We start from the raw sequence: 18667 nt of genomic DNA on the forward strand, positions 1-18667 counted from the left end.
CTCTAGCCTTGCCAATCCTGGTGCGAAGATCTTACAGTATAATTCTATTTGTTACCTCAGCTAGACCATTGCTCTGTGGGTACGAAACTGAGGTTAGTCGGTGGTCAATCCCAAGTTTTGCACAAAACTTTTTGAATTGAGGGTTGTCGAATTTCCTGCCTTTATCCGTTATAAGGACTTTTGGGATCCCCAACCGGCAAACAATAGATTTCCATACAAAGGTCCTTAACTTGGGTTCCAAGATGGTTGCCAAGGGTTCAGCCTTTACCCACTTGGTAAAGTATTCTACAGCCACTGCTACGAATTTCAATTGTCCCCTTGCGATCAGAAAAGGACTGAGGATGTCAATTCTCCATTGCTCAAATGGCGCTGAGATATTGATGCTCGTAAGATCCTCAGTGGGGGAATGAATGATGTTGCCAAACCTCTGACACTTGTCACACTTCTTGATATAGTCTAGGACGTCTTTCCTCATTGTAGGCCAATAGTATCCATATCGTATGAGTTTGAAGGCAAGGTGATTCCCACACACACCTTCATGAACTTCCGCCAGGACCCGGGATGCCTCTCATGGCTTGAGGCACCTGAGGTATGTGAGTGTGAAGCTTCTGCGTAAAAGGACCCCTCTGATCATGCAATACCTTGGTGCCCTTGATCGAATGCTCCTAGCTGCTCGAGAATCCTCTGGGAGGTTTCTATTTATTATGAAATCTACTATTGGATCCATCCAAGATGGTTCATGATCAATGTCCATGACGTCTTTGGTCTGATACTGGGCTCTATCAGAATTTTGGTGTGTACACTCCTATCCAATCCATCAACACCTGCAAACACAAGTCTGGAGAGTGCATCGGCCTTGTAATTCTGTGCTCTATCAACCTCTATGACTTCACAACTATTAAATCGCCTCTGTAGATCATAAGCTTTTAGATAATATAAGCTAGTTTTCTTGTCTTTCCTTTCGAATGAGCCTTCAATCTGTTCGAAAATAAGTTGAGAATCGCTAAAAATCTTGATATGTTCAAGCTCAAGATTAAGGGCTAGCTCCAGAGCAATGATAATTGCTTCGTACTTTGCTTCATTGTTAGTAGCTTCAAATTCTAACCTGAGGGCACACTGAACCTCCATATTTTTGTCGGGGCTAATGATGATGATCCCAGTACCCGAGCCTAAGAAGTTAGTTGCCCATCCAAGAAAATTTCCCAAGTTTTCAAAATGTTGTTTCTTGACCAATCCTCTAGCCACCAAGGCGTTGATGTGAGTTCCGCAATGAAGTCTGTTAAAGCTTGTGCCTTAATAAAAGGACGAGGTTTGAGCTCAATATCAAATTCTCCCAGCTCAATTGCCCATTTCAATAACCTTCCAAAGATGTCAGGCTTCTGGAGTATATGCTTGAGGGGCTGATTTGTGAGCACAATAATGGGATGTGATTGGAAATATTGTCGAAGTTTGCGAGCTGTTGTGACTAAGGCTAGGGCAAGTTATTCAGCCAATGTGTACCTTGTTTCTGTGTCAAGTAACACTGTGGTTACATAATAATTGGTTACTGGACTTTATTAACCTTCTTCACTAGCACACCATTGATTGCATGCTGAGAGACTGCTAAGTATCAAAGCAAGGTGTGCCCGAGTTTAGGTCTGGTTAGGACTAGGAGAGAGGCTAATGTTTGCTTGAGCTCCTAAAAAGCTTTTTCACACTCATCATTCCAATCGAAATTCCAGTTGCCCCTAAGGACCTTGAAGAAAGGAAGGTACCTATCTACTGCCCGGGACATAAACCTATTCAAGGCAACCACTCGGCCCATCAGCTTCTAAACCTCTTTTTTGCTCTTTGGCGATTCCATGGATACCAAGACTTGTATCTTATCTGGATTGGCCTCTATCCCTCTGTGAGTGATCATGAATCCCAAGAATTTTCTCGAGGCTACTCCAAATGCACACTTTGTTGGGTTTAATTTCATCCTGTACTTTCGAAGCGTGCTAGAAGACTTCCTCAAGATCAGATACATGCTGGCCTACCTGCTTGCTTTTCACCACCATGTCATCGACATAGGCTTCAATATTCTTGCCGATGAGTTGGGCAAAGACTTTGTTGATGTGTCTTTGGTATGTTGCCCCTGCATTCTTCAACCCAAATGGCATGACCTTTTAGTAGTATATGGTGGAGTCTACCATAAAAGATATTTTCTCTTGATCCTCCTCGATCATAAGGATTTGGTGGTAGCCTATAAATGTATCCAGGAAGTTATACAACATTTGTCCTGCTGTGGCATCCACAAGGCTGTCAATCTGAGGCAAGGGATAACTGTCCTTTGGGCAGGCTTGTTGAGGTTTTTAAAATCAATGCAAACCCTCCATTTCCCATTGGCCTTTTTCACCAAAACTATGTTGGCAAGCCACTCGGGATATTGGACCTCCTTGATGAAGCCTGCATTGACAAGTTTATTGATTTATTCACGAATGACCTCTCGTCTTTCTGGGGCAAACTATTTTTTTCTCTGCTTCACAGGCTTGGCTCCTGGACTGATATTGAGCTTATGGACTGCAACGCTAGGGTCTATCCCTGGCATGTCTTCCACTTTCCATGCAAAGACATTGATATTTCAAGATAAGCAGGCAATGAGTTTCGCTATAAGGATTTCGTCAAGATCATGATCAATATTTACTTTTTCCCCACCTCTAGCTCAACTTCTACCAATTCTTCGACTGGAGAAAGCCTACCCCGATGGTTGGGGTCCGGCTCAGTGTCGAAAAGTTGCATGACGTCGGTGTCTATCCTTTGTAGGCTGGTGATATAGTATTGTTTAGCTGCCACTTGATCTCCAGTTACAATTCCTACGCCATGACCTGTAGAAAATTCCATGGCAAGGTAAAAAGTGGACACGATTGCCCTGACCTTGTTTAACAGGGCTCTACCCAGGATAGCATTATAGGCCATTGAAGCACGGACCACTTGAAAAGACGGACTTCTGTCACTTACTTTGGATCAGCCCCCAAGGTGAGAGGTAACTCGACAACACCCTCTGGGATGATGACACTCCCACCGAATCCCTGCAGAGGAGTTTTCACAGGCTTTAGTTGTTGAATTGAAATTCCCATCTTACCGAAGGCCTCATACGATAGGATGTTTGCTACACTTTCGTTATCAATTAAGATCTTTCTTTCTTCGAAGTTGGCAATAATTATTGAAATAATTAACGCATCATCATGAGGAAGTGATATGACATCAAGGTCTTTACCTCTGAATGTAATGTCCTCAAGATAAACCTGGTACATTCTAGATGTTGAGGAGTGCTGCCTGGCATATTGTTTTCATCCATTGTTTGAGTCTCCTTCTGATACAATGCCTCCAAAAATGATGTTGATAGTCCCCGCCGTTGGTTGGCGACCACTCCTAGTTTTTGGGGGTTTCTTCTTATCATGGTCATTTCTAGAACGCTTGTCACTGCTAACATATGAGCCGAGGAGTCCTCTCTTTATAAGTGGCTTATTTTTCCTCTTAAAGGTCATGTAATTATCCGTGGTATGCCCAAGATCCTTATGAAAATCATAATGCTTGCTTCGGTCCCAGCATTCGGAGGGGACTTCATTCTAGGTGGCCATTTGAACTCCTTCATACCCTTTATCTCTATCAGTATGTTGGCTCTTGAAGTATTTTGGAGAATAATGATGGCGGGGTCTCCTGCCTCTGCTTATTTCGAGGGGCCTCTTGCCGTTGACTTGAGTCATATGGCCTCTTGTGCTTGGCCCTTTCTTGAGTCAGGCCGATTCTCTTTCGACTTAATGTTTCCTCCATATTAATGTACTTCTCACTTCTGGTCAAGAGCTCGGTCACTGATTTTGACAGTGTTATGACAATGACATCTTGAATGCCTCACATCTTATAGCATGAGTAAGAGCGGAGACTACTGCATTGATATGGAGGTTGGGGATCTGCAACCTTTCCTTATTGAACCTCGTCATGAAGTCACGAAAAGTCTCATTCTGTCCTTGGTAGAGTTGCATGAGGAAGGCTGCCATCTTTCTGATGAGTTTGCTACTGGCAAAGAAAGTGGAAAACTTATCGGTCAGGTCCGCGAAGGAAGATATGGAATTGGGTTCCAAGGTTGAGAACCAATCTCTGGCAGTGTTGGTCAGTATTTGAGGGAAAGCCTTACACATCACTTGGTCTGGAGCAACTTGCAGATTCATGACGTCAATGTAGATGTTGAGATGATTTCTCGAATCAGTAGTCCCGTCGTACTCTTTTATACTGGAATACTTGAATCTATCCAGCAGGGGAAACGACAGTATCTCAGGAGTAAACAGAGTATTAAGGGTGAAACCTTTTGTTCCCTTTTCCTTCTGCTTTAGGCCGGCCATGATACCCTCTTGGATGATTCTAGCGAGTTCATCGGAATCATTGTTACTTCTCTCGAGGCTGAGGCCATGTTGGGTACATCCTAAGTTCCAATCCCATCATTATCAGGAACGGGGTGCGAGGCTCGAGCTCGACCATCCTCCATGAAACCACCTTCAGGAGTCGGCGTATGCATTGGGTGAGAAGTCTTCTGGCTCAACAACTGAGTGAGCATGGCAACTTGTTGGCGAAGCTCTTCAAAAGCACCAGCAATGACAACAACTTGTTGGGGTATTGGTATCTCTGACGACTCTTCTTGAGGAGCAGGATGATCCTCTAGGAGAGGATGAGGGTTTGGGGCTGATGATCTTCTAGGGAAGGATGAGGGCTTGGGGCTAATGAGCTTGCTTGAGAAAGACTTGATCATGTATTCACCATGGTTTTTGGTAGGGCTTCCCACAGACGGCGCCAATGATGCTACCAAAAAATCATACCTTGCAGATCTCGAAAATTAGGACTAATAACAAGCACAAATACAATCTTTCGATACCTGAAACAAAGGCAACGAGGTGTGTTCTTGAGGACAACAACCTCAAGGACTGCATCACCAAAAAAGAGAAATCCAGGCATGTGAGAGTCCTCGAGAAATGTGACTATCTTCGAGAAATGTGTTATCTTCGGGACTACAACATTAGTTGTATCACTAGGTTTCTGGCATGTGGTTTGTATTACTAAGATCTAAACACACAAATGCGCCAGCTGCTCCCGAACATTCTCCACCGTGGCATATCGTATTCCCACCTGCGGGGTACAATGACATTTCTCTCATTTCATCTATACTTTAAACATGTAGTCACTGGGTATGGATAGAGATTTGGGATTGAAATCGTTCGATTTTGGGTCAGATAATATTCTCTGTTCAAATGGAAATAACAAAAATTGCTAAGATCTATCATTTAGAAATAATTCGACTAAGGTAATTCTTTGAATAATTTACGGTGTTTTTTATTTTTTGAAAACTAGGGTTGATTTTAGAGGTAATTTTGGGATCGATTGTTGATATTTGATCTGTAGTGTTTACTTTTGTTTATTCAACCTATTCAAGAATTTTACTGGCTGTTTTTACTTGTAGCAACAGTTTTTCACTATAATTTAGAAAAGAGTATGTTTGTTGACATCTTATCTTAGCTAGACTTAGATGTATTCACTAAACAAATTCAACACCCAAACTACTAAAGAAACCAAAGTAACAGTAAGTCACTTCTTGTTCACCCCTTTGTCTGTTTGATACCAATCAATAGGATGTTATGAACTTGTATTTCCGTTGTTTTCCAGACTAGGAAGCGTCCGACTGTCCAAGTGTTCTTGATGATGATTAGTCCATACCAACTTCTTGCTGCTACTGCTACCTCATATTTAAAGGTGTGGTATTCTGAAATTTATACTAAAGGTGTAATGACCCTTTGTAACTTCATCTGTACATGTTTTTATTACTCAAACTCCTTCAAAGTTCCTCTTAGAAGTGAGTTATCCTACCTCGTTGTCTCGAGCCATTTACTTAGCTTATGATATTTGATATCTCTATAGGGTTCAAGTCGCCAAAGACGAGGAAGTTGATGGAATGACACTTATAGTAGAGAGTTCCTGTTAGTGTACCTCATCTTCTTTTTATTAATTTAATTTTGTACATAAATTGTAGTTTTAATGGGACTTCTTTTATACAAGTAATTTCATTTTTAAGAGAAGTGTAAGAGAAAGTTTGCTCTTATTTAAATAGTTTGTTCTATATTTGAAGTGACTCTAAGGCAACATCGCATCCAATAACATATGTGCGAATGCTGCAAAAGGTTAACGGCAATATTTTTTGACCGTTGTAAAAGGCTTTTTTGGGTATAATGCTAGTAGTAGGAACTTGTCGACCTCTATCTTGAAAAGTTATAGTGCCCATCTTTGAAGTGTGTGTTGCCCTATTTGATATCACTAATATGGTTAAGAACATTTGTAGAAAATAGGTTACAGAGGTATATAGATATCAATCTTAAAACGAAGATGAAAATGGAGGCTAGTTTTTGTTAATGGAGTTCAACCCTACAACATGCTACCTAACGATCAAGTTCAGTTGGAGCATTTTTCGAGTTTACAATTTTATGAAACTTTTACACTATTTCCTAAACTCATTAAAAATACAACATAGTAAAATTTTAGAACTTTCTTACATCATTTAGGCATGCAATTGAACACTCAATCACACACCTAAAGCTGTTCCCTAGTACACTAAACAAAACACATGAAAAAGCGTAACTTATTTTACCGACTTCCATATGGCTTGATTCCAAAACCAATGGATAAAGGACACATAAGACTTTCAAAATCCATTGATATCATCCAAATAATTGCAGATTCCAATTCGAAGTGACAATTTGAAAATCAAACAGAAAGCTGAAAGTTTTACTTTATGTGTTCACATGTCTATAACCACATATCTAATCACATTTTCATGCCAAAATTTATATTAACATGTAATAGTAACATGATTTAATTAACAACAATTTATAGAGTTATATAAAAATCTAATTTTATGCAAAAATAAAGTGTAAGCTTAAAACATAAACAATCTTGTAATTCCATTGTCTTAGTTGTAACTTTAAAACACATCAATATAAATCCTACACATTGATACCTTGAATTTTGATTTGATTTCCATACTGTTGCTTTCTCCACAATATACGCATTTCCATCTTCAGGGTATTCCCTAATTCTTCAAGGTGCGGGTTCTTCTTCGCTAGTACTTATACTACTTTTAGAATATCTTTTTGTCATAATTAATGCTTCCTCTTTTTCAAGGAGTAGAAATCGAGTTCCAAATGAGCTTTCCCCTTTTGGTGATCCTTTCTTCAAAGATATCTCCTTTTATTCAAAGGCTTAGGGTTTTTGTGGACTAAAATTATTGGCTTTTTCCACGAGATTTTCGTGGTTAACCGTTTGGATTCCCACAGACAGCGCCAATTTGTTGACCTCCAAAAACGTGCCAACATGTGTCATTTATGATGATGTACACGTGGGCATACTCCTCAATAGGTTGAATTTGAACTTAAACACATGTTCCATTATTCATCAAATATACTTAAGTAAATAAGCAAGATAAATACTTGTAAAAGAAGAAAATATAGAACAATGAGTGAATTTATGTAGAGAGAAATAGACCATATTTTTTTATACATCTAAAGATTCATTGCCTTATATGTTACAAAGATCTCTATTTATAGTGACTATGATGACATGTCGCCGTTGAATTAGATCCACGTGGCCTAATTTGCTAGACCCTGGTGTCGCATCATCCTATTTCACATTAATTATATTGACAGACGTGTGGTCATGTTACATTTGGTCAATAACAATGTCAATTTCCAGAATATTGTCACTAGGAAGAAAATTGGTGATGGCTTCTACTAAATGGATCGTACTATCTATCAAAGGATCAACAAATTTCCAAAAGTTTACTAGTTAGTTCCAGTCGTACAAAAGATCAACATCTTTGGCATCAACGTTTAGCTCATCCTTCTGATCTAGCGATGTTAAAGTAGTTTCCAATTTTTTGTAAAATCTCCATGACTTATGACATTTGTTACTTGTCGAAGTGTACTAGGTTGAAAAGCAACCCTATGTCTAAGCCTAGCAAGTTGTTTGAAATTGTACAATATGACATTTAGGGTCCATTTTTTTTAAAAAAAATTTTGATGGATGCAAATATTTTATAACCTCCGTTGATGATTACTCAAGGATTACTTTGTTATATCTTTAAAAATTTAAGAGTGAATTGTTGAATACATTCCAAGATTTTCATCGACTAGTCACCACACAATTTTCAACTACCATTCACACCTTAAGGTCCGATAATGGCAATGAGTATATGTTTAATAACTTGTCACAATATTTGAGCATACATGGCATTATACACCAAACAAGTTGTGTTGGAACACCCCCAACAAAATGGCGTCCCGGAAAGAAAAAGTCGATATTTGCTTAAGAAAACTAGAACCCTAATGTATCAAATGAACATACCCAAGAAGTTCAGGTCTCAAGGTGTTCTTACTATTACCTATCTTATTAACTGACTGCCTAGTCGTGTGCTAGATTTCAAATCTCTGTATGAAGTGATGAATGATAGAAAGATTGATTTATCTTACATAAAAGTCTTTGGATGCACAGTTTATGGCCATATTCAAGTGCCCAATCGTGATAAATTTGATCCTCGAGTTGTTAAGTGTTTATTTTAGGATATTTATCCACAAAAGGGATACAAGTGCTACAATCTTATCACTAAGCAAGTTATTGTACCATGTAATGTTAGATTTGATGAGGGAACACCATATTTCAATAAATCTTTAGAAACTAGTGGTAATAGGGATCTTGTTCCTGATCTTTTCCCTTTGTTTGCTTCTAACGTCAACTTTGACTATGATGCTTCAGCTTGTTATCATGAAGATCTTGAAGTCACAAACCCCATTGTCATTCCTAAAGATAATTATCCCGAGCCATCTAGTTTAATACCTTATGTGGACCTTTAATCATCGCCTTTAATCCCAGTAAAAAAAAATCGTAGTTATGATAGGCATCCACCCCAAAAGCTACATGATTAACTCACTTATCATGCACGGTATCCAATAACTAATTCACTGACATATCACACGATTTTCCTAATTCTTTTTTTTAGCAGAATCTCCAATGTCCAAGAACCAAGGAATTTTCAAGAGGCAAAATCTACCAAGTAAATGGTGGAATGCTATGGCAGAAGAAATGCAAGCTTTAAATGCAAATAAAACATAGAATGTTATTCCACTGTCTCAAGGAAAAAGGGTTGTTGTGAGTCGGTTGATATATGAGAATAAGGTTCACTCAAATAGCTCAGATGAAAGGCACAATGCTCGATAAGTAGCTCATGGATTTACACAAACCTTTGGTGTTGACTATAAGGAGATCTTTGTTCCTGTAGCTAAAATGAATGCAGTGATGGTCGTGCTTTCTATTGCTGTTAACCATGCATGGCCTTTATATCAAATGGATGTTAAAAAGCTTTCTTACATGGAGATCTTGAAAAGAAAGTCTACATAAAGTTTTCTCTCTACCATTTTCAATCACAAGATCCGAATTTGGTTTGTAAACTTCATAAATCAATTTATGGGTTAAAACAATCTTATCGTGCATAGTATGCCAAACTAAACTACGTTCTTGAAGCAGTTGGGTTCTAATGAAGCAATGATGACACCTTTCTTTTTACTTGCATTGGATCAATTGGCAAGTTGGTTGTCCTTATTTATGTGGATGATTTTATTACTACAGGTGATAATGTTGATGAAATTGAGGCTCTCAAATGTTCTCTAAGAAAAAAAATTTCAATTAAAGATCTTGGTTTTCTAAAATATTTTCTTGGTATTGAAATCGCTACTTCTTTGAAAGGTGTATTACTCAATCAAAGAAAATATACTCTTGATTCGCTCTAAAAAGCTGAAATGGAGGACTACAAACCCGTTAGAACATTTCTTAATAGCAAGTTGACCATGGATATGGGGGTGGTCCTCTTGACAATGTAAGCTACTATCAACATTTAGTAGGTAAACTTATTTACCTCACTATGACTAGACCAAATATCACATTTGTAGTTATTCTAGTCAGTCAATTCATGCATTCTCCAACTATCAACAATCTTCAAGTGGTTAAGCACATTCTGTGATACCTCAAGGGTTCTATCGGTTGAGGTACTCTTATGAAGAACAACTCAAACAAACAGATTATTGGCTACACAGATGCTGACTGGGGCGGGAAAAATATACAACTAGTTTTTATACCATAGTTGAAGACAATTTGGTTACATGGAAAAGCAAGAACCAAACCTTAGCTCATTCCAGTGCAGAGGTTGAGTATAGGGCTATGGTTTCCATTGCATGTGAACTTATTTGGCTTAAGGGTTTCCTTTCTGATTTAGGATTTTCCCAATTCCCAACCAATGTTCCCAACCAATAACTCATGCATGATAATCAGGCTACTATTCACATTGCCTCTAACCCCATTTTTCATGAATGGACCAAACACATCGAGTTAAATGCCACTACATTCGTGTTCCAGTTTGGTCCAAGTGATTCAAACTCACTACACCCATAGCCAAATCAATTGGCAGATCTTTTTACCAAAGATCTGTCGTTTACTAATTTTCAATGACTGCTTTTCAAGCTTGGCTCAATTTATCCCTTTGATCCAGCTTCAAGGAGAGTATTAGAAGTCACTTAGTAACACTCGCTCTCTTACTTCACCACAACCATGCATTAATTCCAGGAGACTGCTACTTACCTTAATTCCAAGAATGATGCTATACTTTCCATGTCCTATAGGCTGCAGCTAGACTTATTTTGAGAAGAAATTGAGTTGTCTGCACTCAATCCCTATTAGCTTTTTTTATATATGTCTTCTGTACATTTCTCACATATTAACATACATAAAATAGAAATTTCTTCAATGTGAGGCCAAGTATTCTCAAAAAATTCATCATTGGCATAATTGCTAAGTTAATACAATTGATACAAGTTCAATTTAAAGTTAAACTTTTTGTACAAAATAGAAGATCACCAAGATGTTTTTTAGGGCTCAGTTTTCTCCTTAAATAAACTAAATCAACCCAATCCTTCTTAAACCACTTCCCCACTTATTATTGCTAGATTTCACTACTTAGAAGACTATAAAAGAAGATAAAATCACGAAGAGGGTGATTACGCCCAAAAAATAATGCGGTAATTGTAGCACAACTTTAGGGCGTCGATTCCATAGGGAGATGGAAAAATCACTTAGAGAACCCAAAAAGGTTGATTATCCTCTTGAAATGTGTAAGAGAATTCAATGTTAATGTAATAAAATTAAGATTAATGTCTTGAGATGGCGAAACGTCAGAATTCCTTCAAGTGGATTAATCACATCAATTATTCATTTTTATAACTCAATTAGAGATTTTTCATCCCAACTCTCTAATCGAAAGATATAACAATAAAGATCAATTTAACTCACAATTGTAATCTTAGAATCTAAACTTATAACATATTCGCACATTTTTATTGGAACAAGATCAAAGATCGACCATATACATCAAGCATAAGACAGTAATCAGTCCGTCAATAAAGTTATATTAAGATTAAAATTCAACAATTATTTCAATCATTTGATAGAAAGAGCATGACTACATTTATAAAGGATTTGATAAAAGTTAAACGAATCTCAACAATAAGTAATTGAAATTGAAACTCAAGAAGTAGTTTAATTCAACACTGGAAAAAGCATGGCTGAATCTATGAAAAATCTTGTGAATGTTAAACCGATTTCAATGTAAATTCATAAGAATGAAAATCAGATACATGCTGGCCTACCTGCTTGCTTTTCACCACCATGTCATCGACATAGGCTTCAATATTCTTGCCGATGAGTTGGGCAAAGACTTTGTTGATGTGTCTTTGGTATGTTGCCCCTGCATTCTTCAACCCAAATGGCATGACCTTTTAGTAGTATATGGTGGAGTCTACCATAAAAGATATTTTCTCTTGATCCTCCTCGATCATAAGGATTTGGTGGTAGCCTATAAATGTATCCAGGAAGTTATACAACATTTGTCCTGCTGTGGCATCCACAAGGCTGTCAATCTGAGGCAAGGGATAACTGTCCTTTGGGCAGGCTTGTTGAGGTTTTTAAAATCAATGCAAACCCTCCATTTCCCATTGGCCTTTTTCACCAAAACTATGTTGGCAAGCCACTCGGGATATTGGACCTCCTTGATGAAGCCTGCATTGACAAGTTTATTGATTTATTCACGAATGACCTCTCGTCTTTCTGGGGCAAACTATTTTTTTCTCTGCTTCACAGGCTTGGCTCCTGGACTGATATTGAGCTTATGGACTGCAACGCTAGGGTCTATCCCTGGCATGTCTTCCACTTTCCATGCAAAGACATTGATATTTCAAGATAAGCAGGCAATGAGTTTCGCTATAAGGATTTCGTCAAGATCATGACCAATATTTACTTTTTCCCCACCTCTAGCTCAACTTCTACCAATTCTTCGACTGGAGAAAGCCTACCCCGATGGTTGGGGTCCGGCTCAGTGTCGAAAAGTTGCATGACGTCGGTGTCTATCCTTTGTAGGCTGGTGATATAGTATTGTTTAGCTGCCACTTGATCTCCAGTTACAATTCCTACGCCATGACCTGTAGAAAATTCCATGGCAAGGTAAAAAGTGGACACGATTGCCCTGACCTTGTTTAACAGGGCTCTACCCAGGATAGCATTATAGGCCATTGAAGCACGGACCACTTGAAAAGACGGACTTCTGTCACTTACTTTGGATCAGCCCCCAAGGTGAGAGGTAACTCGACAACACCCTCTGGGATGATGACACTCCCACCGAATCCCTGCAGAGGAGTTTTCACAGGCTTTAGTTGTTGAATTGAAATTCCCATCTTACCGAAGGCCTCATACGATAGGATGTTTGCTACACTTTCGTTATCAATTAAGATCTTTCTTTCTTCGAAGTTGGCAATAATTATTGAAATAATTAACGCATCATCATGAGGAAGTGATATGACATCAAGGTCTTTACCTCTGAATGTAATGTCCTCAAGATAAACCTGGTACATTCTAGATGTTGAGGAGTGCTGCCTGGCATATTGTTTTCATCCATTGTTTGAGTCTCCTTCTGATACAATGCCTCCAAAAATGATGTTGATAGTCCCCGCCGTTGGTTGGCGACCACTCCTAGTTTTTGGGGGTTTCTTCTTATCATGGTCATTTCTAGAACGCTTGTCACTGCTAACATATGAGCCGAGGAGTCCTCTCTTTATAAGTGGCTTATTTTTCCTCTTAAAGGTCATGTAATTATCCGTGGTATGCCCAAGATCCTTATGAAAATCATAATGCTTGCTTCGGTCCCAGCATTCGGAGGGGACTTCATTCTAGGTGGCCATTTGAACTCCTTCATACCCTTTATCTCTATCAGTATGTTGGCTCTTGAAGTATTTTGGAGAATAATGATGGCGGGGTCTCCTGCCTCTGCTTATTTCGAGGGGCCTCTTGCCGTTGACTTGAGTCATATGGCCTCTTGTGCTTGGCCCTTTCTTGAGTCAGGCCGATTCTCTTTCGACTTAATGTTTCCTCCATATTAATGTACTTCTCACTTCTGGTCAAGAGCTCGGTCACTGATTTTGACAGTGTTATGACAATGACATCTTGAATGCCTCACATCTTATAGCATGAGTAAGAGCGGAGACTACTGCATTGATATGGAGGTTGGGGATCTGCAACCTTTCCTTATTGAACCTCGTCATGAAGTCACGAAAAGTCTCATTCTGTCCTTGGTAGAGTTGCATGAGGAAGGCTGCCATCTTTCTGATGAGTTTGCTACTGGCAAAGAAAGTGGAAAACTTATCGGTCAGGTCCGCGAAGGAAGATATGGAATTGGGTTCCAAGGTTGAGAACCAATCTCTGGCAGTGTTGGTCAGTATTTGAGGGAAAGCCTTACACATCACTTGGTCTGGAGCAACTTGCAGATTCATGACGTCAATGTAGATGTTGAGATGATTTCTCGAATCAGTAGTCCCGTCGTACTCTTTTATACTGGAATACTTGAATCTATCCAGCAGGGGAAACGACAGTATCTCAGGAGTAAACAGAGTATTAAGGGTGAAACCTTTTGTTCCCTTTTCCTTCTGCTTTAGGCCGGCCATGATACCCTCTTGGATGATTCTAGCGAGTTCATCGGAATCATTGTTACTTCTCTCGAGGCTGAGGCCATGTTGGGTACATCCTAAGTTCCAATCCCATCATTATCAGGAACGGGGTGCGAGGCTCGAGCTCGACCATCCTCCATGAAACCACCTTCAGGAGTCGGCGTATGCATTGGGTGAGAAGTCTTCTGGCTCAACAACTGAGTGAGCATGGCAACTTGTTGGCGAAGCTCTTCAAAAGCACCAGCAATGACAACAACTTGTTGGGGTACTGGTATCTCTGACGACTCTTCTTGAGGAGCAGGATGATCCTCTAGGAGAGGATGAGGGTTTGGGGCTGATGATCTTCTAGGGAAGGATGAGGGCTTGGGGCTAATGAGCTTGCTTGAGAAAGACTTGATCATGTATTCACCATGGTTTTTGGTAGGGCTTCCCACAGACGGCGCCAATGATGCTACCAAAAAATCATACCTTGCAGATCTCGAAAATTAGGACTAATAACAAGCACAAATACAATCTTTCGATACCTGAAACAAAGGCAACGAGGTGTGTTCTTGAGGACAACAACCTCAAGGACTGCATCACCAAAAAAGAGAAATCCAGGCATGTGAGAGTCCTCGAGAAATGTGACTATCTTCGAGAAATGTGTTATCTTCGGGACTACAACATTAGTTGTATCACTAGGTTTCTGGCATGTGGTTTGTATTACTAAGATCTAAACACACAAATGCGCCAGCTGCTCCCGAACATTCTCCACCGTGGCATATCGTATTCCCACCTGCGGGGTACAATGACATTTCTCTCATTTCATCTATACTTTAAACATGTAGTCACTGGGTATGGATAGAGATTTGGGATTGAAATCGTTCGATTTTGGGTCAGATAATATTCTCTGTTCAAATGGAAATAACAAAAATTGCTAAGATCTATCATTTAGAAATAATTCGACTAAGGTAATTCTTTGAATAATTTACGGTGTTTTTTATTTTTTGAAAACTAGGGTTGATTTTAGAGGTAATTTTGGGATCGATTGTTGATATTTGATCTGTAGTGTTTACTTTTGTTTATTCAACCTATTCAAGAATTTTACTGGCTGTTTTTACTTGTAGCAACAGTTTTTCACTATAATTTAGAAAAGAGTATGTTTGTTGACATCTTATCTTAGCTAGACTTAGATGTATTCACTAAACAAATTCAACACCCAAACTACTAAAGAAACCAAAGTAACAGTAAGTCACTTCTTGTTCACCCCTTTGTCTGTTTGATACCAATCAATAGGATGTTATGAACTTGTATTTCCGTTGTTTTCCAGACTAGGAAGCGTCCGACTGTCCAAGTGTTCTTGATGATGATTAGTCCATACCAACTTCTTGCTGCTACTGCTACCTCATATTTAAAGGTGTGGTATTCTGAAATTTATACTAAAGGTGTAATGACCCTTTGTAACTTCATCTGTACATGTTTTTATTACTCAAACTCCTTCAAAGTTCCTCTTAGAAGTGAGTTATCCTACCTCGTTGTCTCGAGCCATTTACTTAGCTTATGATATTTGATATCTCTATAGGGTTCAAGTCGCCAAAGACGAGGAAGTTGATGGAATGACACTTATAGTAGAGAGTTCCTGTTAGTGTACCTCATCTTCTTTTTATTAATTTAATTTTGTACATAAATTGTAGTTTTAATGGGACTTCTTTTATACAAGTAATTTCATTTTTAAGAGAAGTGTAAGAGAAAGTTTGCTCTTATTTAAATAGTTTGTTCTATATTTGAAGTGACTCTAAGGCAACATCGCATCCAATAACATATGTGCGAATGCTGCAAAAGGTTAACGGCAATATTTTTTGACCGTTGTAAAAGGCTTTTTTGGGTATAATGCTAGTAGTAGGAACTTGTCGACCTCTATCTTGAAAAGTTATAGTGCCCATCTTTGAAGTGTGTGTTGCCCTATTTGATATCACTAATATGGTTAAGAACATTTGTAGAAAATAGGTTACAGAGGTATATAGATATCAATCTTAAAACGAAGATGAAAATGGAGGCTAGTTTTTGTTAATGGAGTTCAACCCTACAACATGCTACCTAACGATCAAGTTCAGTTGGAGCATTTTTCGAGTTTACAATTTTATGAAACTTTTACACTATTTCCTAAACTCATTAAAAATACAACATAGTAAAATTTTAGAACTTTCTTACATCATTTAGGCATGCAATTGAACACTCAATCACACACCTAAAGCTGTTCCCTAGTACACTAAACAAAACACATGAAAAAGCGTAACTTATTTTACCGACTTCCATATGGCTTGATTCCAAAACCAATGGATAAAGGACTCATAAGACTTTCAAAATCCATTGATATCATCCAAATAATTGCAGATTCCAATTCGAAGTGACAATTTGAAAATCAAACAGAAAGCTGAAAGTTTTACTGTATGTGTTCACATGTCTATAACCACATATCTAATCACATTTTCATGCCAAAATTTATATTAACATGTAATAGTAACATGATTTAATTAACAACAATTTATAGAGTTATATAAAAATCTAATTTTATGCAAAAATAAAGTGTAAGCTCAAAACATAAACAATCTTGTAATTCCATTGTCTTAGTTGTAACTTTAAAACACATCAATATAAATCCTACACATTGATACCTTGAATTTTGATTTGATTTCCATACTGTTGCTTTCTCCACAATATACGCATTTCCATCTTCAGGGTATTCCCTAATTCTTCAAGGTGCGGGTTCTTCTTCGCTAGTACTTATACTACTTTTAGAATATCTTTTTGTCATAATTAATGCTTCCTCTTTTTCAAGGAGTAGAAATCGCGTTCCAAATGAGCTTTCCCCTTTTGGTGATCCTTTCTTCAAAGATATCTCCTTTTATTCAAAGGCTTAGGGTTTTTGTGGACTAAAATTATTGGCTTTTTCCACGAGATTTTCGTGGTTAACCGTTTGGATTCCCACAGACAGCGCCAATTTGTTGACCTCCAAAAACGTGCCAACATGTGTCATTTATGATGATGTACACGTGGGCATACTCCTCAATAGGTTGAATTTGAACTTAAACACATGTTCCATTATTCATCAAATATACTTAAGTAAATAAGCAAGATAAATACTTGTAAAAGAAGAAAATATAGAACAATGAGTGAATTTATGTAGAGAGAAATAGACCATATTTTTTTATACATCTAAAGATTCATTGCCTTATATGTTACAAAGATCTCTATTTATAGTGACTATGATGACATGTCGCCGTTGAATTAGATCCACGTGGCCTAATTTGCTAGACCCTGGTGTCGCATCATCCTATTTCACATTAATTATATTGACAGACGTGTGGTCATGTTACATTTGGTCAATAACAATGTCAATTTCCAGAATATTGTCACTAGGAAGAAAATTGGTGATGGCTTCTACTAAATGGATCGTACTATCTATCAAAGGATCAACAAATTTCCAAAAGTTTACTAGTTAGTTCCAGTCGTACAAAAGATCAACATCTTTGGCATCAACGTTTAGCTCATCCTTCTGATCTAGCGATGTTAAAGTAGTTTCCAATTTTTTGTAAAATCTCCATGACTTATGACATTTGTTACTTGTCGAAGTGTACTAGGTTGAAAAGCAACCCTATGTCTAAGCCTAGCAAGTTGTTTGAAATTGTACAATATGACATTTAGGGTCCATTTTTTTTAAAAAAAATTTTGATGGATGCAAATATTTTATAACCTCCGTTGATGATTACTCAAGGATTACTTTGTTATATCTTTAAAAATTTAAGAGTGAATTGTTGAATACATTCCAAGATTTTCATCGACTAGTCACCACACAATTTTCAACTACCATTCACACCTTAAGGTCCGATAATGGCAATGAGTATATGTTTAATAACTTGTCACAATATTTGAGCATACATGGCATTATACACCAAACAAGTTGTGTTGGAACACCCCCAACAAAATGGCGTCCCGGAAAGAAAAAGTCGATATTTGCTTAAGAAAACTAGAACCCTAATGTATCAAATGAACATACCCAAGAAGTTCAGGTCTCAAGGTGTTCTTACTATTACCTATCTTATTAACTGACTGCCTAGTCGTGTGCTAGATTTCAAATCTCTGTATGAAGTGATGAATGATAGAAAGATTGATTTATCTTACATAAAAGTCTTTGGATGCACAGTTTATGGCCATATTCAAGTGCCCAATCGTGATAAATTTGATCCTCGAGTTGTTAAGTGTTTATTTTAGGATATTTATCCACAAAAGGGATACAAGTGCTACAATCTTATCACTAAGCAAGTTATTGTACCATGTAATGTTAGATTTGATGAGGGAACACCATATTTCAATAAATCTTTAGAAACTAGTGGTAATAGGGATCTTGTTCCTGATCTTTTCCCTTTGTTTGCTTCTAACGTCAACTTTGACTATGATGCTTCAGCTTGTTATCATGAAGATCTTGAAGTCACAAACCCCATTGTCATTCCTAAAGATAATTATCCCGAGCCATCTAGTTTAATACCTTATGTGGACCTTTAATCATCGCCTTTAATCCCAGTAAAAAAAAATCG

The 18667-nt window shown here is 38.0% G+C and overlaps 2 protein-coding genes across 2 annotated transcripts; both read right to left on the reverse strand.

The window, feature by feature from the left end:
- Positions 1-3630: 3630 nt before the first annotated feature.
- LOC111381230 lies at positions 3631-4361 on the reverse strand. Its single transcript, XM_023004987.1, has 2 exons — positions 3878-4361; positions 3631-3833 (listed from the first exon to the last, which is right to left on the reverse strand). Exons 1-2 carry the CDS (start codon positions 4359-4361, stop codon positions 3631-3633), a joined length of 687 nt encoding a protein of 228 aa, XP_022860755.1.
- An 8998-nt stretch (positions 4362-13359) lies between these two features.
- Positions 13360-14090, reverse strand: LOC111381231. The gene is made up of 2 exons (XM_023004988.1): positions 13607-14090; positions 13360-13562 (listed from the first exon to the last, which is right to left on the reverse strand). Exons 1-2 carry the CDS (start codon positions 14088-14090, stop codon positions 13360-13362), a joined length of 687 nt encoding a protein of 228 aa, XP_022860756.1.
- Positions 14091-18667: the final 4577 nt, after the last annotated feature.

Source organism: Olea europaea, unplaced genomic scaffold (genome assembly GCF_002742605.1).
Source record: "Olea europaea var. sylvestris unplaced genomic scaffold, O_europaea_v1 scaffold227, whole genome shotgun sequence".
Classification (NCBI taxonomy): domain Eukaryota; kingdom Viridiplantae; phylum Streptophyta; class Magnoliopsida; order Lamiales; family Oleaceae; genus Olea; species Olea europaea.